The sequence below is a fragment of the Zeus faber genome (genome assembly GCF_960531495.2).
Source record: "Zeus faber genome assembly, chromosome: 14".
Taxonomy (NCBI): domain Eukaryota; kingdom Metazoa; phylum Chordata; class Actinopteri; order Zeiformes; family Zeidae; genus Zeus; species Zeus faber.
The window spans coordinates 1,160,145-1,185,755 of NC_137200.1; the positions used below are offsets into that span (position 1 = coordinate 1,160,145).

The 25,611-nt window shown below is 42.5% G+C and overlaps 1 protein-coding gene across 1 annotated transcript in view; it reads left to right on the plus strand.

Moving 5' to 3' along the window:
* Positions 1-25,611, plus strand: part of acaca (acetyl-CoA carboxylase alpha) — a 97,973-nt gene that overhangs the window by 35,537 nt on the left and 36,825 nt on the right. The window contains exons 27-43 of the mRNA XM_080014421.1: positions 2,455-2,573; positions 3,248-3,271; positions 5,040-5,180; positions 5,367-5,469; positions 6,057-6,164; positions 6,274-6,330; positions 6,616-6,660; positions 8,296-8,337; positions 9,074-9,289; positions 12,061-12,216; positions 12,635-12,859; positions 13,965-14,120; positions 15,100-15,246; positions 17,466-17,735; positions 24,783-24,880; positions 25,055-25,175; positions 25,279-25,389. Of these exons, the coding sequence (XP_079870547.1) occupies positions 2,455-2,573; positions 3,248-3,271; positions 5,040-5,180; positions 5,367-5,469; positions 6,057-6,164; positions 6,274-6,330; positions 6,616-6,660; positions 8,296-8,337; positions 9,074-9,289; positions 12,061-12,216; positions 12,635-12,859; positions 13,965-14,120; positions 15,100-15,246; positions 17,466-17,735; positions 24,783-24,880; positions 25,055-25,175; positions 25,279-25,389 (2,139 nt within the window). The remainder of the gene's footprint in view (positions 1-2,454; positions 2,574-3,247; positions 3,272-5,039; positions 5,181-5,366; positions 5,470-6,056; positions 6,165-6,273; positions 6,331-6,615; positions 6,661-8,295; positions 8,338-9,073; positions 9,290-12,060; positions 12,217-12,634; positions 12,860-13,964; positions 14,121-15,099; positions 15,247-17,465; positions 17,736-24,782; positions 24,881-25,054; positions 25,176-25,278; positions 25,390-25,611) is intronic.

Consider the following 25,611-nt stretch of genomic DNA (forward strand, 5'->3'; position numbering starts at 1 on the left):
GGTAGCCAGCCTCAGGCAGGCTTCCAAATGATCATCCGTCATGGTGGAACGGTATTTGGACTTCATAATCTTCATGTGGGAAATGGCTGACTCGCATGAATAAGTAGAGCCGAATAACGCAGTCAAGGAGGTAGCACATTTCCTCATGTTTGGGTACTTTTCCTCCGTGAGTAAGTTCCAAAACTGTCCATGAGCCCTTGACTTGAGCTCAATGTCAGCCTGTAGTGTCAACATCTCATCCTCTACTGCAGACGAGTTCAGGTGAAACCGTGTTGCAATTTTTGATGTGAGTAAATCAACTTCAACATCTTCCCTAACTGGGGAGCACATAAATGTAGCGATGGGCTCGAGTAGTGCAAAGTCTTGAAACCGTTTGTCAAAGTCTGACGGACAGTTTTTTAATCTGCTCTGTGTGGCGCCCACTGTCAAGCTGGGTACATGCCTTCCCTTGGGTCTCCAGCTCTGATGCAAGGTTTTGAAAGTTCACCAAATCATGGCGCTGCGCCTTTGAGGACAGAGGTTGCATTATTCATTTGAAGTCATTAAGTGAACTGATCATGTTGACCACGGTTTTGTCATTTCCTTGCACCTACTTTCTTTTAAGCTCATTCAACATGTTGGTCAGATCAGTTAAAAATGCCAACCCTAGCAGCCACTGATCGTCATTAAGTTGCTTGTATTCTGCATTTTTACTGACAAGGAGAAACTCCTTTATCACCAGACAGAGCTCTCGAAATCTCTGCAGGAATTTCCCCCTACTAAGCCATCTCACGTCAGTGTGTAGCAAGAGGTCAGTGTAGTTGCAGGCAGCCTCCTCCAGATGTGCCGGGAACAGCTGTCTTTGAAGAGATCTCGCTTGAATAGAGAACAGGCAATTTTCATCGCCACATCCATTATCTCTTTCATGTTTAGCATTTTTGCACATAATGCTTGTTGGTGTATTATGCAGTGGTAGTTAAGGAAGTCGGGGAAAGCATCGTCCTACCTGCACTTGGTAATAAATCCATTCAAGCGGCCCCCCATTGTGGGCGCACCGTCCGTGGTGATTGACATCAATTTACACACTGGGAGCTGGGTTTTGTCGATTTTTGAAAGACTGATAAATGTCCTCTCCCTGCGTGTGTTCTTTCATGGGCAGTATTGTTAACAGCTACTCTTTTGCAGTCATATCTGTAATACCATCCGAATAAAAAAATGCGCAATTGTGCTGTATCACTTATGTCCGTAGACTCAATGTCCTTCCAAAGCTGCTGTGTCAAATCATCAGCCATTACTTCACAGCGCCGTGTAACTGTACTTCTTGATAGCTTAAGAGCTTTGATTGAAGATAATATTTCTGGTTTATTTTTAAAGTCCCGAAAAAACGAGTCAGCTGCCTCAACAAAGACCTATTTTACCATCTCTCCATCTTGGAAGGACTTCTTACGCTTAATGATGGCGTGATGGTGGCTGCCTTTGCTTTTGGATTCAGCTGTGTGAAAAATGATTGCTGTCCGATTAACTGCAATTTCAGTTTAGTCACCTTTCTCTTTCTCAGCTTGCTCTTCGGCGGGAAATCTGTGTCGTATTTCTTTATGAACAGTTCGAAAGTGCCTTTCCACGTTTCCCTTTTTCGGAATAGCAACGGTAGATTGACAGATCAGAACAAACTCACTTTGAATATGACATGGTGGAAAAAAAAAAAAAGTCCTCCTCCCATTCCGCATGGAAGCTTTTGGTTTCTTACTTGGTCCGGCTCCCCCACTTATTTTTTATATCTCTTCTTTAGTAGATATAAATTGGAAGGCTAACGATGGTCACTTAGCTCGCTAAAGTTTTGTAGTAACTCACGCGTTTTCAACGTGGTGACCCGTGTGTTAGAAGAGAGGAGATCTCAGTAGTTGTGGTGTAACCCAATGAACAAAGTTTTAAGCAACATTAGACTGGTCGCCCTGTACGTCAATCAAGTGGCAAATGCCAAATGGAGGATAGATCATAGGCTAATATCGAAAAAAAAAAATCTGATTAGCACGTGATCTACCCACACTACCTTCGCGATCTACCAGTCGATCATGATCGACCTATTGGGCACCCCTGCTTTAAAGGCAACTGATCGGCGTTGTTCAGTGCTGTTCAGCATCTCTGTAAGTGAACTGTGTTTCCACACGTAATCTAACGGGAATATTTAACTAGACGGTTTAACATTTTCTACTATTTATAAAACAAACTCAGTTTTGGAGATACTTTGAGAGATTTAAAAAAAAAAAAACAAAAAAAAAAAAAACAAAGGAACACGAATCTGGAAAAATCAAATTTTCCTTCAAGAAAGGTTTTTTTCAACTTATTTCGCTGCTCCTGGCAATTTTAGAATTGCGCGAGATGGCGAGTTTTGCTGTGGTGGGACACATATAGTATAGTGTGTGTACACATGTACAGTGTATATTTTTCTTTAGTAAAACACTTTTTTTCTCTCAGGTGTACGTGCGCAGAGCCTACATCGCCTATGAGCTCAACAGCGTTCAGCATCGGCAGCTCAGGGACAACACATGTGTTGTGGAGTTCCAGTTTATGCTACCTACTTCTCACCCCAACAGGTAACACACAAACAGATGCACGCAAACGCACACTTCCAACTTCTCATCCCTGTCACGGCACTGTGGAGGGAAGCTGGGGATGTTTTAGCATTGTCGGGAATCAAAAAGTGCTGATTTATTTTAAATCTTTCTGACAACAAGTGCAAATTTAACACCTTACAATGAAAATCGCTTCATTAGTTTGTGTTAGTTTATGTATAATTTCTTTGAAAGGTGTGTGTGTGTGTGTGTGTGTGTGTGTGTGTGTGTGTGTGTGTGTGTGTGTGTGTGTGTGTGTGTGTGTGTGTGTGTGTGTGTGTGTGTGTGTGTGTGTGTGTGTGTGTGTGTGTGTGTGCGCACTCAGCGTCAAGCATCTCACGCACATCATTGTTCTCAGTCTCTTTCCCACAGTCTGTCAGTATTTACTACACTAGCCTTCGCAATCACCACGCCCCCTTACTGTGAAATGACACAGGTCCTCGCTTATTGACCAATTAGCTTAATGACCTGCTTGTAGGAAGGGAACTTGGTCGTTAAGTGAGGAGTACCTGTATACTAATAATAACTGTGTAATAATAATTGTTTAAGCTGACTTGTGAATGGGCCAAAACTCAATTTGACACCAGTATGTGCAGTGTACCCCCACCCCCCGATGCCTGCCACTAACCTTGGTAATCAATGTTGTTTGATTGCAGAGGGAACATCCCCACTCTTAACAGGTATAGTAAACTTCTTCTTATTGCAACCATAGGCCTAGATGGTGTGTGTGTGTGTGTGTGTGTGTGTGTGTGTGTGTGTGTGTGTGTGTGTGTGTGTGTGTGTGTGTGTGTGTGTGTGTGTGTGTGTGTGTGTGTGTGTGTGTGTGTGTGTGTGTGTGTGTGTGTGTGTGTGTGTGTGTGTGTGTGTGCGTGTGTGAGCGCTTTTTTTAGGTAGGTAGTGACACTAAGTAAATCAGTCTTAAAGCGCGCGCGCTATTTATATAGGTAGGTAGTGACACTAAGTAAATCAGTCTTAAAGCAGGGTAATCAAATAATCCATTAAAGTGCAACGCCTACAGTTTATTAAAAAAAACACAATATCTGGCATCCATGTATCCATAATTTACTATGAGAGGAATTATCCAGATATATTGCAATATATATATAAAAAAAATTTTTTTATGTTTTGGTCCCAACCCCAATGTGTGAATGCTATGAAAGTTGCAAATACAAACAAGTAAAAGTCAAATGTTCTGCTTCTGTATGCCCTGAAATGTGTAACTGTCCTACCAGGAAAATGTCTGCCGTCTTACTGGACATAAAAATACTCATGGACACTGATAGTAAGACAAAGGATGCTAATTTGGACAAGGATAAAGCTGCAGATATGGAATCTGCCGACAGGTTTGAAAATAAAAAAAACATTCTATCAACTTCTGTGGGTGCAGCTACTGGGACGATGAAGGAACTAACACCCACCATAGAGGACCCCGCGAATATTGAGGTTATAGGGCCTCTGTATAATTATTTTGGTATCAATCAATATCCTAATTGATCGTAGGAATGAATACGATCCAGGTCAAGTTTTAATTTCATTCTGACCAAAAAGGCCATCTTACACACCTCTGCTGCCCTCCCTGTCCTCTCTGCAGCCACTCTCAGTGATCTAAGACTCAAACGCATTATCTCCTTGATTACTCTGCTCTTCGATTCTGACCCCCATTCCCACAAGAATTCACTTTCAACGTTGGGAAACCTCTAGGCTTAGAGCCATGGACATAGGTCTAAATGTGTAACAACACATTATATAATAACACTACATTTTGTAATAACTTGTCAAAATATAACACATTTGAAACCTTTATTATGTAATAACCTATTCCATAATGCGTTCCTCCGTATTGTGGTGGATACAGCATACACAAGAAGTGCTGCCTAAATAAATAGTTTTCATCTTATAATCACGCTTTGAGAATTTCTGAATCAGTTTATTCCGCAAAGTTCATATACAAGGAATCTCTCGTGGTGAGGATTGGACAATTAGCATTAAAAAAGCTAGAAAGAATGAATGAATAATAAAATATATATATAATAACAAAATATACAGAGATACAGACTATATAGGTATAAATTATTCCTTTGTACTTACTACGTATTACTTATTTCACTAGAAGACTCACACAGACAGAAACAGAAACACATCAACCCAACCCAGAATTTGTCTATTATTACATAAAAACGGTCAAATCTATTACATTTTGGCGAGTTTTTACAAAATGCACCGTTATAACATGATGTTTTAAAGCACGTTCCGTGTAGGTGAATGGGTGCCAGAATGCATCTTCTGATCTCCTACTTTTGGAGAAGTGAGTAACGCAAATCCCTGAACCATGGCTTTGTTCAAGCCCGAACGCACGTCGGGAAATAAAATCCTTCTTTCGGCACTTGGTGAGTGGGTGGGTTTGAGCGCTGAATCCAGTGTCATGGAGGTGTGTCTCCCCCCACCCAGAATGTCCTTCTCTAACCTGAACCATTATGGCATGGTGCACGTGGCCAGTGTGAGCGATGTGCTGCTGGACGCCTCCTTCACCCCGCCGTGCCAGCGCATGGGCGCCATGGTCTCCTTCCGCTCCTTCCAGGACTTCACCAAGTGAGTCCTTCACTGTTCAGCCTGTTTGCAAGTCAGTTTCTGGCTTTCTCTAAAGTCTGCTGCTCCATAAATCTGTGGAGGGTTTTTATTTTTTTAATGTCATCGTAACGATTGACACAGGGGACATGTCTTTATTTATATTAAAAAAAAAATAAAACATAATCCTGCAACCTGCTTCCCCTACAGAAACATCACCGACGTACTGAGCTGCTTCTCTGACTCTCCGCCCCCGAGTCCCACTTTCCCAGAGGGCGGGAACCCCGTTTTGTATGACGAAGAGGACGCCAAGGTAACCACGCCAACACAGAGCTGCAGTAACACATTCAGTCATCCTGTCAAAATGATGCTCATGCAAATAAAAACCTTTATTCGTCAACATTTTGAAATTTTTGCATGGATTTAATGACTATAACTAGGGCTACCGGGAGAGATATCTGCCTTGGGACATGGGATATGGATGTCTACTCTACCTCCCTCTGCTTTTCGACAACTCTGTAGGGAATTGAGGGAATCCACAACTTCTGTTAATTTCTTGATGAAACTACACGATGATTCCATGGATAAATCTAAGATATCCCTCATTTAATGTTTTCCAGTTTGTCTCAGAGGGATTAATATGTGATGTTTATGTTGAGACTATGTAACAAATTCTATGGACACTGGGGCGATATTATATGGGGAAAATATGCGATGACGTGATTATGATATCTCCACATAAAAGTTCTGCCTGATGACTGTACTACCCCTTTTTGGTACTAATTATTGTGCGTGGATACTGTAGTGTAGTGTGTACTGTAGATTTCAGAACATGGTGATCCAGAATATTTTCAGGATGTTCAGTACAGTGATACAGCTGGGCTTGTTTTTGTGGCACAGAGATCCCAGGATGAGCCCATCCACATCCTGAACGTGGCCATAAAGACCGACAGCGACATTGACGACGACGGTTTGGCATCCATGTTCCGCAACTTCACTCAGTCCAAGGTCAGAGGTCAACAGCAAAGCCTCCCATCTTCCTTCTGCTGTGTGATTTCAAAAGAACACGACAATGTTAAATTTAATCTGATTTTGCTTTTGTCTCCTTGCACGGCAGAAATCCATTCTGTTTGAACACGGAATCCGCAGACTGACTTTCCTGGTGGCACAGAAGGTGAGACCCCCCTAACCAATATCAATAACACACCGATAATAACTGAAAAGACAATTTTAAGCATCTGCGATTTGATCGAATCCCTTTGAATGAACTGACTTTTTTCCCCTTTAATTTATGTGTCCTGTTTTTTTGATTAACAGACATAATTGAAGATAATTTATGTGTCAAATTTGGCTGTTTTTCCTTTACCAACCCCGATCTTCTCCACATCTCTTCTTCTTCTGTCCATCCCTGAATATCCATGCCTGTGTGTCCTTCTATTTGCCGCGCTCACACTGACAGGATTTCAGGAAGCAGGTCAACTGTGAGGTGGACCAAAGGTTTCATGTGAGTAAAAGTAAAGGCTGAGAATTAAAGCAATGGAGAGAATTTCACTACAATTACATTTATTGGGTTTTATTTTAAGTACATTTTTACAGGTCTAACGCATTACTATTGAGAAACTTAAAACTCTGCCCCATAGGATTGTATTTAAGCACAGTGAGAAGCTTCAGCAAAATATAAAACCATATTGAATGTTAAACTTCCATTTCAAACACGAGAAGCTCACAATATAGTCACTTTTGCAAATAAAAAAATGTAAGACTAAAAACAGTAAGTTCTGCCACTTCCCACCAATAACCTACTGTAGCCAACGTTACGCTTTGGCTGTACTGTTGCAGTTGCAAAAATTTGTTTTTAAAATAAAATGTGATATTACTGTTATTCAAATCAAATACAATTAGACACCTGTGACTATAATGTGAGTTTCCTGTTTTCCAAAAGTAGATTTAATGGGTTTGCGCCATTGGACTGCATTTAAGCACAGCGCAGCAGATTGGTAAGTTCTTAAATGGTAAAACGTTATGCAAGGTTGTCCTCTGAACTGTTATAAATGATGGGAACCAACATTTTAATACAACCTGGCTTGAAAACCGATAAACTCATCCTTTAAACGTTTTGAACCTCCCTGCCAGCCTGAGCACAGGAACTATTGAGACTTTTTCTGGAGGGGCCAATGAGCCTCCTAAAAGGCCCCTCTGAAGATGCCTGGACCCCACTTTGGGATCCATTGCCACACAGTCTAACGAGAGTGTCTGTTGTTAAGAAAACAGCAGGAAATAGAGCCTTATCCCACAAATATTACTAATGATAATGACAGGAATTGAAGCCTTTAGGTCTTTTTTGGTGGGCCGGAGCCATCTTCCACTCTCTGTGGCATCATGCTGACAATTGACCTGTGGTTTGTTCTCATAGGACAACAATGTCTGATGAGAGCTAATCACTCTCATAGGTGTCACCCTCATTGCTTTAGAAAACAGACCCGTGTCTCAGTCTCTCTCCAATTCTCGCTTTCATTCTACACCTTCCCTGTAATTGTCCACGAAAAATCACCCCCATCCCCCAAACTGCAGAGTAGTCTGCTAGCAATGCCCGAATCACAGATTCAAATCATGGACATGGAGGTTGTGCGGCGATTATTGCAGTCTTGGAGTTGATGAACATGTGGCCAATTTGGTCTGGTATTGTTTGGCCAAGGGGGACGTTTCTCCTGATAACGGCAAACAAGATGGCCCGGCCGCATTCCCAAATGTAAATGAGTTGGTGAAAGGGAGGAATGTTTTATTCATTAGCTGTATGAATGTGAATAGTGTTTTTATATATTGTGTGTTACTGTCATTTTGTGCTTAAGCGGTTGCCGTGAATATTCTGTGATTCCCCTTGTAGACATACAACAAGCACCAAGGGAACACGTGGTCCTCTGAATGTAAAAGCTGCTGATGAGCGCAGGATAATGCTCCAAACTCACTTGTGCCTCAGTTGAATCACTGCTTATTTTCACTCACACTGATTTTAATACCACAATTTATGTGTTTCCAGGGAACATTGTATTTTCAACTCTAAACCAAAGCATAGGCGTTTTTTTCTTTCTGTTTTTTGCCTTTCTATTTTTAATGTTCTACCTTTCTCCCTTGAATTCAGAGAGAATTCCCAAAGTTCTTCACATTCCGTGCTAGAGACAAAGTAAGTGCCTAAGTATCTGTTGTTGTTTCTGTTGTCAAATTTATTTAAAGTGTTATCATCCACAGTGGTCTTCACCAAATAAACATTTTTATAAAAATAAATAAATAATATAAATGCAAATGCAAATAACTGCTAAAAGCACAGTGTACATATAACACTGCATATATATATGTATATATATATGCACACACCAAACATACCTTATTGGATAAAAGCATGGTGACTGATCACCCCACTCCATTGTGAAATTCACTACCCATTGTGAAATTCACTACAGAACGATTTGCGATTGCTGTTTCTGTCCATCTAGCACTAATACTTTCTCTACAGCGGTGCCACCAAAACTCATTAAAGTAATGAATTACCTTATTATGTCTCCCATTTAAGAGAAATTACACCCATTAGTGCTCCTTCCAAGATTGAGATTGCCTTTGAGTTAATTTACTGAATACGGCGTATGGCTGAAAGGCATCTTTCTACTCGTTATAACATCTCAATGCTCTTGAAAATTGCTAATCTGAACTTCTTTTGGCTCCTGTTAATAGATAGGATGTCGACACAAGAGCTCAATTCATAAAATATATGATGATATATAATAAAAGAGCATAATAAAAGACCATAGTTGTTTGTACTACTTTAATGAAATGGATGAAAGCGGATGAAAACACCTTATTTAAAATGTCATCTCATTCTGGCTAGTCCCCTTATTCTAATTAAATGTACTGTGTGTTCCTAGTTTGAGGAGGACAGGATCTACCGGCACCTGGAGCCGGCCCTGGCATTCCAGCTGGAGCTGAACCGCATGCGGAACTTTGCGCTGACGGCCATTCCCTGCGCCAACCACAAGATGCATCTGTACCTGGGCGCCGCCCGTGTGGAGGTGGGCACCGAGGTCACAGACTACCGCTTCTTTGTGCGGGCTATCATCCGCCATTCCGACCTGGTCACTAAGGTGAGAGCATGCCCAAGCCTCAATATGTGTTTTAGTTTTGTTCTGTTCTGTTCTGAATCCAAAGCTATTTTTGATTCTTAGCAATAGATAGATTTTTCGATCATTATTGTTTGTTTTTCTGTAAAAAACAATACAGAATAAATTGAATACGGTACCATAACATCATAAATTACTGATCTGGTCTGGTCACACACCCGTTAATATGTGAATCCTTGCATTGCGTTCTGTGTCCCCATGGCACAGCAGAGTTTGGCACCTGTTAAAGTGTTGACTTATCTCAGTATAGATTATTAAAACACAAATTAATATAATTTCACTTTTATCTGGATTTTGGTGACATTTGAAACCAAAATAGGCGGTGAAGCTGTGAAATGTTCGTGGCATGTGGTAGGGATGTGACAGTATGATATTTCTAGGGCTTCCCTGAAAGTCAACAAGTCGAATCATCATTGAATCATTGTCAGTCAGTTACAATAATGTACAGGGATAACATTTCAATGAGAAATTATAAATATATTTTTATATGTGTGAATCATCCATGTCCAGACAGGGACTCGTACACGCGCCCCGATGGCTGAGAGCAACACGGCGCGACGGGCCCTGTTCCGCCATATAAAAAAAGCTAAAAACAATGTGTCAACAGGTCATGGAGGAACGGGGTACAACTCGTAGACTCGTTAAGATTATTATCTGAGCAGAAGGCATGGAGAGGGGGAGATGGGAGAAAGTATCCCCATTACTCACAGTTTCGTTCCACACGCACTTGTGTCGTTCAATAAGAAGGAGACATAAAATAAAAATGCACTGTTCCGATGCGCCGATCATGGGCACCCCATCGCTGGTGTGCACATCGTCTGTACCGTCGGCGAGGGAGACAGGTGCGCAAAATGTGCCCCAATCGCCTAAAGCAGTTCTGTTGCTGTAAACAAGGATGGCGGAATGCTTCTGCTAAAGTGAAGGTGAATTAAAGTTAACATCTTAAATTTTGCAACATAAATCTATACCGTGGGCACGGTATTACAGGGAAAGGCTTACAGTTCAGAACCGTGCTTGCTTGATACCGAGATATACACTGTTTACCATACACTGTAGACTCCATCATCGCTACAAACCGCGTGAGTCGATGCTGCGTTCAATGGAAACTAGGAAAAATTACCTAGTTTAAGAGATAATGCTGATGTAAAGATGAGTGACAGCACGAACTGATGGATGAGAACTTGAAAATTTTTAATCTTGTGTCGATAATGGACTATTGCTGCCTGCAGCTATATTCATTTTTATTTGTTGGTTTGTTTTCTTTGTTTTTAGCCAAAAACAGTTTGAAGTTTGAAAAGGCGCTATGTGAGGCCATAGAGAGGGGTTGGGGCTGTTAATGCAACAAATACGCATCTTTTTAATTTTATTTTATACACACACACCCCTCACAAAGCTATTGTGTACTTATAATGAATGTGAATGTGTGAACATGTTTTATTAAATTCAAGTACTTGGTAAATAATTATGTTCTAGGGCTTAAAATCGTACTCATTTTCCATTATACCCTTCATACTTTTGCCAGTATGGCCGTGATGTTTGCATTAAATTTCATTGTAAAAAAGTATTGTATTTAAAAGTGTTAAATTTAACTTGGTGAATCCAGGGGCTACCTTTTCTTCTTCTCTAGATTCCTAAATTTTATAAATTCCCAACTGTATTAACACTACTTACAGCCTTGGTAGACTGAACTGTCGTTAGTTATAAAATATACATAAAATATACACATTAACAAGTCGATGATCTGTACTTCAAATATCTTTGTTTTTTCTTTTACATTTTCGTTGTTTTTTTGCATCTTAGTTGTTTTGTTTACTGCCGTTTTTCAAAAAGTATGTGTGTTCAAGTTCAAGAGATAATTTGTCACATACATACACATACGGTCATACATATATGCAGTGAAATGTCATGACACCCAGTGATTACGCACAATAAGCTCGAAAAATACTGTGTGTAATCGACACGCGGTGCTCGCGCAGGCGGCCGCAAGGGGCGGCGATTCTGGGTTCTATAATTATATATCATAATTAATTGTCTGTGTTGTATTAAATATAAATCTGAATCCCCTAAAATGAAACTTTACCAGAACTTACCTCCAGTACTTACCTCACAGAGCTTGCGTCCAGCAAAGTGCGGGCGCAGTGTAGAACTTGGCGAAACGAAACTCGAAAAACCGTCAGCTTTTTGCAGGCACCATTCTCGTTTCTTCACAAACAATAACGAAGCTTGTGACGCTTATCGGAGGGTCGTAGTTATCTAAATAGATGCTTAATGAAACGTGTCCTGGTGTCTAAAGACAGGGGTGTTTCTTTTGCCTTCAGCCATCATTTACTCGGTTAGAGTTCAAATGTTGGGCAGCATGGATGTCGACCGAGTCCCTCACTTGTAATTACCAGCTGGTGTGTCGTAGATGTGCAAACTGATGTCCAGTCAGATGTGGTATTGACCGTTATTCTTACACCACATGAACGCATCATATGTCCTAATGACTAATAACTCGATAACTTTGAGTAAAGAAATTGCATTGCTACAATGTAATAACACATGTTTTATTCAGCAATGGACTGAGGGAACCTTGACTACACATACACTGTACTTTCTTCTCTCTCTCTTTTTTCTTTATTCTTTTCTTCAATTCCCTTCCCTGCTTGGTGACTTCAGATGGCGGGGAGCCGTAGACCTGCAGTGATGGAGTGAGACGTGCCTGTAATATTTTGTTTTCTCTCCCATCTCTCCAGGAAGCCTCCTTCGAGTACCTGCACAACGAGGCGGAGCGGTTGCTGCTGGAGGCCATGGACGAGCTGGAGGTGGCCTTCAACAACACCACCGTGCGAACTGACTGCAACCACATCTTCCTCAACTTTGTCCCCACGGTCATCATGGACCCGTCCAAGGTGAGCGCGCAATATTGACAATGGTAACACACACACACACACACAAAGCTGGAAACACCTAGTAGCATTTTGTGATAACTTGCAGCATTTTGTCATAAACATCTTGGAACACAATACATAGTAGGTGTTGCTACATTCTGTAACAACGTATTTCATAATGTACATTGCGGGGGTGAATATATAATAATTCAACTCATTATCTATTAACACTCTAAAACACTCTAAAATTACTCAATTTTTATCAAGTGTCACACTTAAGTACTTAACAGAATTTCACACGAAGGTTCACACACGGATATAGAAACAAAAACACACACATGGTGATTGTCATACAAATGACATATTTGATTAACAATTATCAATTTATTTTGTCTTTTATGTTTATAATCATGTTATAAGATGCATTCACCATTCTCAGATTGAGGAGTCTGTGCGCTCCATGGTGATGCGCTATGGCAGCCGCCTGTGGAAGCTGCGCGTGCTGCAGGCCGAGCTGAAGATCAACATCCGCCTGACACCCACGGGCAAACAGATCCCCATCCGCCTTTTCCTCACCAACGAGTCGGGCTACTACCTGGACATCAGCCTGTACAAGGAAGTCACCGACTCCCGGACGGGACAGGTGGGGCCCAAAGACCGACAGGTGGGGCATCTTTCGTCTTCCATCCCATCCCCCCACTTCCTTCCCATCCGTGGCTCGGCTCCGTCCGCTCCTCCTTTGGAATCTCGGCTCCCACAATGAACTTGGCCCCAAAAAGAGAGGCAGCTGAAAGAGAGTTGGGAGTCGAGAGTTGGGAATTGGTATATAGTCGTGGTAATCAAGGTTTTCAACTTTTATTTTACCAGTTGAATAACATCTATTCTGATTAGACATTATATGGCAATATCAAATATGTATGCCTACTGTACCAGTTAATCATCATCATCATCAAAAAAATAATTAAAGTTTGTACAGTGCATTCCTCATAATTTTTTTTTTTTTTTTTTGGAGGGGATTTTTTATATTATTTTTTCTCCTCCTTAGACAGTTAATTATCTTTAAATCAGCATTTCCAGTGCTGAAATCAGAAAATTTCTATAAAAAAGTATTAATCCCCAGGGTGTCGATTTAGGGGGTTACAGAACCTCAATTAGGGAACGTGATCCAGTGAGTAAGTGACTTAATGGACTCATATGGACGCCATATGATACGGACATGGTATTGGTATTTTGAATACCCATAATTCACATATTAAAATGTTTCACCGTGTTATTTGACTGTAGGCTGTTTAATCTGTTAAGTAATATTTAATCAAAAAGCGGAGCAGTTGAAATAAAGGTGATCCACATCATGCCATTCCTTCGGAAACATAAGGGCACACATGTTTGATCATGATAGTTGGCCACAGCAGAATCTATTAAGTTTCATAAAAATAAGGTTTGTTTAGTCTCTTTCCTCTGGCAGCTGTGCTTATCAACAATTTTATACAAAGGCCGTCAAGTTAGTCGTTCTATTACTGTGTACATTAAGCAGATGTGGTCTTGTGGCCATTGGTTTTAGCTAAAAATTTCTCATCATGTACAATGCTCTAAGCCTGAAATTAGAATCAATATAAAAAATATGCTGAAACACAATTTGACACAGTTATGGTTCCCTTTTTTTTAAGGTCAAATTAAGTATCAGTAAAAGCCAAAAATATCTCTGAAAGGCCCATGGCGTCATCTCTTATTTTTCCATAATACCTCTTTGTGCATTGCCGTGGTTGCAGATCATGTTCCAGGCATACGGGGATAAGCAGGGCCCTCTGCATGGCATGCTGATCAACACGCCCTACGTCACCAAGGACCTGCTGCAGTCCAAGCGCTTCCAGGCTCAGTCACTTGGCACCACCTACGTCTACGACTTCCCCGAAATGTTTCGACAGGTAGCTGAACTTTTGCTCACTCTCATATTTTGTGAAGTGTAAGTGCAAATCTGAGAACTGGGCCGATATTTGCGCATTTTGAGATAATCTGCATCGGCTGATGCCTGCGCTCACAAGGCCGATAAACAAATGGCTGCAGACTAGTGTTGTCAAAAATATATATTTCTCCATACATAAAATTTGAATATTTGAAATATTCAACCTCAACCTCAGAAATATGTATATAAAATGTGTGTGTATATATATATATATGTATATATATATATGTATGTATGTATGTATGTATGTATGTATGTATATATGTATATATATATATATATGTATATATATATATATATATCTGTGTGTGTGTGTGTGTGTGTGTGTATATGTGTGTGTGTGTGTGTATATGTATATATATATGTTCATTGCAGAGACAATGCAGACAGTAACATTTCGTTTTTAAATAAACCTTTATTTAAGTTCATCAATTTTGAGTCTCATTTGTTATTATTATTACATTTTATCAGATGCAAAAAAAAAACATGATGTCGGCATTATATCGGCCATTGGCCACCCGACTCTCTTAATATTGGCATCGGCCATTGGAAAAACCCACATCAATTGACCACTAATTTTAAATATATTTATGCACAATGTTCTCATTTTTATCAGTCACTGTTTCTTGTACATATAAAGGTTTTTGTTGTTTTTTTATCTTAATTGTAAATTGTCAATTTTTTCTGTTGTCTTTAATGTTACTACTTTTATTATTACCTATTTGTCTGTAAATCCATAATTTCAGTTTTTCCATCGAAAAAAAAGGTGAAAATTCACGACACTGTATTAACCAGTACTTTATTAATGAGTGTTTTTTATAACACAATTACAAAAATTATAATTATTGTTACTAATGTATATTTGTACCGAGAGAGTTTCAGGTCAAATGCCACTAATGGAGCCTCCTTTTCCACTCTGTTTTGTTTTATTTGCTCTATAGGCACTAAAGAAGCTGTGGCACTCGAGCACCGCCTACGCCCACTTGCCCAAATGCCCCCTCCCCTCTGAGCTGCTCACATTCACCGAGCTGGTCCTCGACCCCCAGGGGCAGCTGGTGCAGATGAACCGACTGCCAGGCGGCAACGAGGTACGGAGTTCGCCTATTTATTTTATTTAGTTTTTTTAGGTTTATTTTGTACGTATATTGTTGCACGTATTTCTAAAAGGCAAAATTTCACAAATCTTCCACAAATCATAAATCATACAATTACATATTACAGAACAAGATTGACTGTAAAACTAACTATAGATAGATTACCACAATTTCATCACCAAACTGTCCCTCCAGGAAATCACGATTTTGCAATCGCAATAATAGACAAGCTGCTGCAATTTGAGCATGTTAAGATGCAACTGAAAATCAATTAAAATCAATTAAACTCTGAAAAGAAAGTTCATATACCTTAAGTCCTAATATAGTGTGTAATGGTTCCCCTGTTTTGGCCTGCGTGTGTGTGTGATAGGGTAAAATAAATTAGGTTTTAATTATGGAGATTAAGAATGGAGATTCTTCCTCAGTAGTTTTCTGGTCATTAAATAAAGGTTGAATGATTCATCTGCGATGAAAGACCCGGCAGTTATACAGTTGCACATGACATCTCATCCTCAACCGGTTCCACAGATATATACGATTTGAAGAAACATAAAGTGGGGCAAAAAAGTATTTAGTCAGCCACCAATTGTGCAAGTTCTACCACTTAAAAAGATAAGAGAGGCCTGTTATTTTCATCATAGGTATACCTCAACTATGAGAGACAAAATGAGAAAAAAAAAATCCAGAAAATCACATTGTCTGATTTTTAAAGATTTATTTGCAAATTATGGTGGAAAATAAGTATTTGGTCAATAACAAAAGGTCATCTCAATACTTTGTTATATACCCTTTGTTTGCAATGACAGAGGTCAAACGTTTTCTGTAAGTCTTCACAAGGTTTTCACACACTGTTGCTGGTATTTTGGCCCATTCCTCCATGCAGATCTCCTCTAGAGCAGTGATGTTTTGGGGCTGTCGCTGGGCAACACGGACTTCCAACTCCCTCCAAAGATTTTCTATGGGGTTGAGATCTGGAGACTGGCTAGGCCACTCCAGGACCTTGAAATGCTTCTTACGAAGCCACTCCTTCGTTGCCCAGGCGGTGTGTTTGGGATCATTGTCATGCTGAAAGACCCAGCCACGTTTCATCTTCAATGCCCTTGCTGATGGAAGGAGGTTTTCACTCAAAACCTCACGATACATGGCCCCCCTCATTCTTTCCTTTACACGGATCAGTCGTCCTGGTCCCTTCGCAGGAAAACAGCCCCAAAGCATGATGTTTCCCCCCCCATGCTTCACAGTAGGTATGGTGTTCTTTGGATGCGACTCAGCTTTCTTTCTCCTCCAAACACGACAAGTTGAGTTTTTACCAAAAAGTTCTATTTTGGTTTCATCTGACCATATGACATTCTCCCAATCCTCTTCTAGATCATCCAAATGCTCTCTAGCAAACTTCAGACGGGCCTGGACATGTACTGGCTTAAGCAGGGGGACACGTCTGGCACTGCAGGATTTGAGTCCCTGGCGGCGTAGTGTGTTACGGATGGTAGCCTTTGTTACTTTGGTCCCAGCTCTCTGCAGGTCATTCACTAGGTCCCCCCCGTGTGGGTCTCGGATGTTTGCTCACCGTTCTTGTGATAATTTTGACCCCACGGGGTAAGATCTTGCGTGGAGCCCCAGATAGAGGGAGATTATCAGTGGTCTTGTATGTCTTCCATTTTCTAATAATTGCTCCCACAGTTGATTTCTTCACAACAAGCTGCTTACCTATTGCAGATTCAGTCTTCCCAGCCTGGTGCAGGTCTACAATTTTGTTTCTGGTGTCCTTTGACAGCTCTTTGGTCTTGGCCATAGTGGAGTTTGGAGTGTGACTGTTTGAGGTTGTGGACAGGTGTCTTTTATACTGATAGCGAGTTCAAACAGGTGCCATTAATACAGGTAACGAGTGGAGGACAGAGGAGCCTCTTAAAGAAAAAGTTACAGGTCTGTGAAAGCCAGAAATCTTGCTTGTTTGTAGGTGACCAAATACTTATTTTACCGAGGAATTTACCAATTAATTCATTCAAAATCCTACAATGTGATTTCCTGGATTCTTTCCCCCCATTCTGTCTCTCATAGGCGAAGTGTACCTATGATGAAAATTACAGGCCTCTCTCATCTTTTTAAGTGGGAGAACTTGAACAATTGGTGGCTGACTAAATACTTTTTTGCCCCACTGTAAATATTTTTTTTATCTTCCAAAACAATCCTTTTCTCTCTTTCTCTTAATCCAGATTGGCATGGTGGCGTGGCGGATGACCCTGCGGACCCCGGAGTACCCTGCTGGCCGGGAGATCATCGTGATCAGCAACGACATCACGCACAAGATTGGCTCATTCGGGCCGCAGGAGGACGTGCTCTTCCTTCAGGCGTCGGAGATGTCGCGGGCGAGCGGCATCCCCCGCCTCTACATCGCCGCCAACAGCGGTGCGCGCATCGGCCTGGCCGAGGAAATCCGACACATGTTCCACGTGGCCTGGCAAGACCCTGTCGACCCCTACAAGGTCAGCCACTGCAGCTGTTTCAATATAACCTGTGGGACGAGTAATGATACACGACAGTTTACTGACCACGAGACCCCTTTTCACATTTTTTGGTCGTGCATGGTCTTGGCGCTGTTGCCGTGAAAGGCAGACCCTACCACCAACAATGGTAAATTAACATTGATTTGTTAATTTAACAAATTTAATGTCAAGGATTACCACTTTAATAGGGCTACCCCCAAATAGTTGACCAAACATTAGTCGACTGAGTTTTTCAGTGGTCAGTTAGTCCCAGGAAAATAAAAAAAACTCCATTCGGGAGTAGGGATGTTTCGAACAGCTAATTTCCCTGATGTTTAAACTTAGACTCGTCGAAAATTCCAAAAATATTGTGTATATTATAAAAAAATATTCCATATATTTCAGGGCTCAACATTATCTTTTAAAAGTGGTGGCCAGGTTGGCAACCAGGCATCATCTTTGAGTTGACAAAACTGAAAATATGGTTTATGGATGAAGACATTTTCTCTCACTGTTCCCTTAATACCAGAGATGACTACTTTCATGCCTTCTGGCTCTGCCCACCTATCCTAGCATTCTGGACCAACATCACCAAGAAGCTATCAACCCTTCTGGGTCACGGCATTCCAGTCTCCCCGACTATATGACCTCTCTTCAGTCGACCCACCATTTAAACACCACCAACCCATTTTGCTCGCCTTAACAATTGCCAAGAAAACAATATTACCGTAATTTCCGGACTATTAAGCGCACCTGAATATAAGCCGCACCCACTGAATTAAAAAAAAATATTTTTTGAACATAAATAAGCCGCACATGTCTATAAGTCGGAGGTGCCTACCGCACACAGGCTTTGACGAAACACGGCTTGTAACAAATATAAATAGACTTTAAAGAAACACGGCTTGTCACAAAAATAAATAGGCTTTAACGAAACACAGTTTGTAACAAAAATAAAAAATTAGCGGTAAACAGTAGCCTACCAAGAAAGTCATTGGTCACTATCTTCCTCCTCCTGCGCACTGAAACCACTGAAGTCATCTGCTTCGGTGTCGGAGTTGATTAGCGTCAGAATTGCTTCATCCTATGTTGGATCGTTTTCATTGTCGCCCTCGTCACTTTCATCCGGAGGCAAATTCTCCGCTGAGCTCATGCTGCCCTCTTCAACATGCAGCAGTCCAGCATTTCCAAACCCGCTAATGATAGTGGATTTTTTGACAATGCTCCATGCTGTCAGGACCCACTGGCAGACACCACGATGGTTCACCCCTAAAATCCTCAAACTTCATTGCGGTGGCGTTTGTTTTGGCTTTCAGTCGGAGCTGCACAGTTGGTACAGTGGTACCTCGACTTACGACTGCATCTACTTACGACTAATCCAAGATACGAGTAGCGATAGTCATGAAAATTTGTATCGACTTGCGACCGACTGCTCCAACATACGAACGTGGAAATTTGCAGTTGGTGCGTCGGCGGCCAGTCAGCAGTAAGTCAGCGGGCGATCTACATCGTGTGTGCACGTAGTTTGTGGCTTATCGATATTTTTTTAATATTTACTGTGTTTGTACTGTGTATTTTGTTTATTTTCACCCTTCATGATGAGTCCCAAGAAGAAGGGTGATGGGGGGAAAAAGAAAAGGCAATGATTCCCATTGAAACTAAGAAGGAAATCATAGAAAAATATGAGCGTGGTGTATATGGGAAAAATTGCTTCGACATACGACTGTTTTCACATACGACCGTTCTTATAGAACGAATTACAGTCGTAAGTCGAGGTAACGCTATATCTGCAGCTGGCATCCGTGTGTTGATTCTGGGCGTGGTTGCGGGTTTGGGGCGGGCCGCGGGTTTCGGTCCCCGCCCTGTGGTCGGCAGGTCGGCGCACCACTGGGGTCGCCCGCCCCATGGGCGGGGTGGCTGGGCTTGTGTGTCCTTCTGCGTCCTGTGGGGAGGGGGGCTGGGGCTGGTTAGGCATTCCGTCTGGTCCTGTCAACAGGGGTCCTGAACCTGGCTGGGTGTGCTCGTGTTGGGCTCCCCATGTGGCCTCCATCGATGGGGGGCGGTCTCCTGTTGTTTCACTGGGCTGCTGGGGTACCTGTCCTCTGGCACTCTCGGTGCGCGGTGCGCTCGTCACTGGGGGTTGGGCTGTAGGTGGGGTTGCTGTCTGCTGCCCTCTGTTCTGTGGTCCGCAATCTCAGCAGCTGGGGTCTGACCAAGGGCCACACCCAAGGGGGTGCGCAGCAGCCAGGCACGGCGGGTCTGTGCCAGTGGTTGATCACTGTAGGTTGGGTGCCACCAGGTACCGGAGGTGGGCGTGCTAAGGCACTGTCGGTTCTGGGGGAAGGGAGTCCTCGTGGTTGCTCCCCGGCCTGCTGCGACCCTGCATCACTCTGGTCGCGCTTCGCCTAGCTCTCCCAGTGCCAAAACTCATACTCAGCACATACACCACGCAATAGGCCTAGCGCTTGCGGGATGGGTCAGGTGCAAGCTATGTGGGTGGGGATGCGGCAGGCAGCTGCCTTTTTGCATGTCACACTCCTGCCGCAGCATGCTTCTCGTCCGTCCCAAAATTTTTATCCAACTCATAATTGCCCTTTTCGCTGCTTGGAGGCACCACAACATAATGCCGACCTTATACACCAGAACCAGTTGGGAGTGGTGGTGTAAGTGATGTACACTAACCGGTGGACACCTATATATATATATATATATATATATATATATATATATATATATATATATATATATATATATATATATATACACACACACACACACACACAGTGGGGCAAAAAAGTATTTAGTCAGCCACCAATTGTACAAGTCCTCCCACTTAAACAGATGAGAGAGGCCTGTAATTTTCATCATAGGTACACTTCGACTATGAGAGACAGAATGGGGGGAAAGAATCCAGGAAATCACATTGTAGGATTTTTAATGAATTAATTGGTAAATTCCTCGGTAAAATAAGTATTTGGTCACCTACAAACAAGCAAGATTTCTGGCTTTCACAGACCTGTAACTTTTTCTTTAAGAGGCTCCTCTGTCCTCCACTCGTTACCTGTATTAATGGCACCTGTTTGAACTCGTTATCAGTATAAAAGAGACCTGTCCACAACCTCAAACAGTCACACTCCAAACTCCACTATAGCCAAGACCAAAGAGCTGTCAAAGAACACCAGAAACAAAATTGTAGACCTGCACCAGGCTGGGAAGACTGAATCTGCAATAGGTAAGCAGCTTGTTGTGAAGAAATCAACTGTGGGAGCAATTATTAGAAAATGAAAGACATACAAGACCACTGATAATCTCCCTCGATCTGGGGCTCTACGCAAGATCTCACCCTGTGGGGTCAAAGTGATCACAAGAACGGTGAGCAAACATCCCAGAACCACACGGGGGGACCTAGTGAATGACCTGCAGAGAGCTGGGACCAAAGTAACAAAGGCTACCATCAGTAACACACTACGCCGCCAGGGACTCAAATCCTGCAGTGCCAGATGTGTCCGCCTGCTTAAGCCAGTACATGTCCAGGCCCATCTGAAGTTTGCTAGAGAGCATTTAGATGATCCAGAAGAGGATTGGGAGAATGTCATATGGTCAGATGAAACCAAAATATAACTTTTTGGTAAAAACTCAACTGGTCGTGTTTGGAGGAGAAAGAAAACTGAATGGCGTCCAAAGGACACCATACCTACTGTGAAGCATGGGGGTGGAAACATCATGCTTTGGGTCTGTTTTTCTGCAAAGGGACCAGGACGACTGATCCATGTAAAGGAAAGAATGAATGGGGCCATGTATCGTGAGATTTTGATTGAAAACCTCCTTCCATCAGCAAGGGCATTGAAGATGAAATGTGGCTGGGTCTTTCAGCATGACAATGATCCCAAACACACCGCCCGGGCAACGAAGGAGTGGCTTCGTAAGAAGCATTTCAAGGTCCTGGAGTGGCCTAGCCAGTCAACAGCTCTCAACCCCATAGAAAATCTTTGGAGGGAGTTGAAAGTCCGTTTTGCCCAGCGACAGCCCAAAAACATCCCTGCTCTAGAGGAGATCTGCATGGAGGAATGGGCCAAAATACCAGCAACAGTGTGTGAAAACCTTGTGAAGACTTACAGAAAACGTTTGACCTCTGTCATTGCAAACAAAGGGTATATAACAAAGTATTGAGATTAACTTTTGTTATTGACCAAATACTTATTTTCCACCATAATTTACAAATAAATTATTTAAAAATCAGACAATGTGATTTCCTGGATTCTTTCCCCCCATTCTGTCTCTCATAGTTGAGGTATACCTATGATGAAAATAACAGGCCTCATCTTTTTAAGTGGGAGAACTTGCACAATTGGTGGTTTACTAAATACTTTTTTGCCCCACTGTATATATACACACACACACACACACACACACACACACACACACACACAGGCGGTCCCATCACACACACACACCACCACACCTGCTTCGAGTGCACCCCAGCACCCTCCTGGTTGCATTCCTCTCCTTTTCTCCCTCATTTACTGCCATAACTATGACAGTAAGAGGCCAGATGACCAGTTGTAGTTCCAGTTTTCCTGGACCTAATTAACTGTTTTTCAATACATGTTGTCGTCCATTGTTTATGTTTTTGTGTAAATGTTGTTTGGTTCTGTTTGTTTGTCTCACCCGTGATGATTATCCCCCTCTTGCAGTAGTGATCAGTTGTTTATAGACCCAAACATGAAAAATTGTTCTCCAACGAGGGGTTGGTGGTGGTTCTCTATAACCAAAAACTGTGCTCTTGTCGTCCTACAGGTCATTCACAGGACAGAGTTATTACAGCAGTTATTGATGATTTTAAGAATTAATAAAGAGTTGCATTGCAGGTTGAGAACTTGAACTCCACTTGCAGACTAACTCTGTCCTCGATGCAATGGCATACAAATACTCTTTGGTGTATGCCCAGCATGCTGACAGCACAGGTTAAAAAAATAAATAAGTAAATAATAATAATTATATATATATATATATATATATATATATATATATATATATACTTTTTTTTTTTTTTTTTTTTTTTTTATATATTTATATATAAGATTTGAATCTTCAGAGGAGAAGAAACACAAGTCAAGACAGACATGAGCTGTGACAACACTATCTCCTCTGGTCACATTTGGCCCGATCATACTTAGCCTGTCTCGCTCAAAGATACTGTACGCTATGTACGTCAAAGTTACGCTTTCAATAAATCGGACCACGCAGCCATTGCGCTGATCCCTGTTTACAAGCTGTGCATTGCGCGTGGAACGGGAGTGACGGGGGACGTAAAGCGGTGGTCGGACCAATCGGAGGCCACGCTTCAGGACACTCTTACTGACGTAGTCTGGGACAAGTTCCAATCAATTACATCTGCGCCCCCCTACACCTTGGACCCGCTACAGTTCGCGTACCGGCCGAACAGGACCACGGACGATGCAGTCTCCCAGGTACTGCACACCATGCTCATTCACCTGGATGGTCGGATGGGGGGGCCTATGTGAGATTGTTGTTCATCGACTATAGTTCAGCTTTCAATACCATAGTCCCCACCAAACTGGCTGTCAAGCTGCGGGAGCTAGGACTGAGCACTCTGCTGTGTGCCTGGATCCTGCACTTCTCTGAACTTCTCCCTCTCAGCCCCGCCCCAGGTGGTTAGGTGGTCAGCTCCCTCACCCAGAACACAGGATACCCCCCCCCAGCGCTGCGTCCTCAGCCCCCTACTGTACTCCCTGTAAACACATGACTGTGTGGCCAGGTCCCGCTTCAACACCATCATCAAGTTTGCTGACAACACCATCGTGGTGGGCCTGATCACTGACGACAATGAGAAGGCCCCACCGTGAGGAGGTGGCTGACCTGTCACTCTGGTGCCAGGACAACAGCCTCCTCCTGAGAGTCAGCAAAACTAAGGAGCTGATTGTGGACTTTAGGAGGGGATTACAACCAAGGACGCATGTTCCCTTGGTGATTAATGGGACTTCTGTCAACAGGGTGAGCAGCTTCAAATACCTGGGAGTCCTCATCACGAAGGATTTAACGTGGACTACACACACAGACACTCTGGTGAGAAAGGCGAAGGCAGCGTCTTTACCACCTCAGGCAGCTGAAGATATTGCGCGGATCCTCAAGTCCTTCTACTCTGGAGCAGTGGAGAGCATCCTGACAGGCAAAATCACTGCCTGGTTTGGGAACTGTACTACTCAGGACAGACGGGCCCTTCAGAGGGCCCACTGGAACTACCCTCCCCTCCCTGCAGGACTTATACACCAGGAGGTGTAGTAGCCGAGCCTGAAGGATCATGAAGGATCCTCACCACCCCAACAACAGACTGTTCTAGCTGCTGCGGTTGGGCAAGCGCCTCCACAATCACACAGCGAGGATGGAGAGATAGAGACAGAGTTTCTTCCCGCAAGCCATAAGGACTGTCAACACTGAACTCACCAGGGGTCCTAACAAAAAGCACTGAGACACTCACACAGGCCCCACTGCTTTACTGTACTGTATGTAGCATACAGTTCTGCATACTGTATCGCTGTTCTGGGTTACTGCATACTGCGCTGTATTGCTGTTCTGTTCGGTGTTACTGTATAGCTGTGTCGTGCTGTTGTATACTGTACTGTATATCTCCATACACACTTTATTCACATGCACTTTACTGCACATATCTGTATATACAAATAACTGAGGTAAATAAAATATAGAAAACAAAATAAAAATAAAATAAGACTCAAAAAGATAATACAGAGTGGGGTACAAAATAGAAGTGAAGGGAATAGAGTTATGTATATTTTATTTACCTCAGCAATGCCGCCGGTTAGTGTGCTCCATCCCGGGCCCTGTTTGCAAAGGTGGCAAATTATTTATTCTACGTCCTTCGGCTTACAAAATAATGCCATATAAAATTGCAGAGAGAGAGGGAGACAGGGGCGCATGGAGAGGCACATCGGAGCACCCGCTTGGTTATCTCCAACTGATTCTGATTTCAAACTGATGTGGATTTGTTTGTGGTGTCTCTTAATGCAGGGTTTCAAGTACCTCTACCTGACCCCCCAGGACTACAAGAAGGTCTCAGCCCTGAACTCTGTGCATTGCGAGCATGTAGAAGACAGGGGAGAGTCCAGGTGCGTCTTTTTATTCATCATAAATGAATATACTAAAATAAAGAATATATATATGTTTAGATGGCCATTACAACATTTGCTTCACCAGTTATAACAGTTGGGAATAAAGCAGCGGGGTCAGGTTGCAGTGGGGTCCAAGTCTATGTGGAGTAAAACATGTGCGTCGCCACGCAGGTACAAAATAACCGACATCATCGGGAAGGACGAGGGTCTGGGTGTGGAGAACCTTAAGGGCTCAGGGATGATTGCTGGAGAGTCCTCCCTGGCCTACGAGGAGGTCATTACGATGAACCTGGTGAGAAACAAACACAAAATGCACAAGCACACCTCAGAGGGCTGTCAGGGGCCTCCAGGGGGAGCTAGATATGCTCTTAACGGTCTCTGGGCCCCTGCTGCAGGTCACATGTCGGGCCATCGGGATTGGGGCCTATCTGGTCAGGCTGGGCCAGCGCACTATTCAGGTGGACAACTCCCACATCATCCTCACTGGTGCCGGAGCCCTCAACAAGGTATTTACACACTTAGCATATAGTCGTCTGAGCACATTGATTTGAGCAAGTAGATTTTACCATTACATGTTTCTGTCCGAATTTTAGGGAAATTTTAAACCAATGTTTGATCAAGGAATGAATGAATGAATGAATTTGATGCGTTGAACGCTCCTACCCCAATCTTTATGTTCCCATGTCTCTTCTTCATAAGGTGGATGTGTGTTATCACACTATTACAAG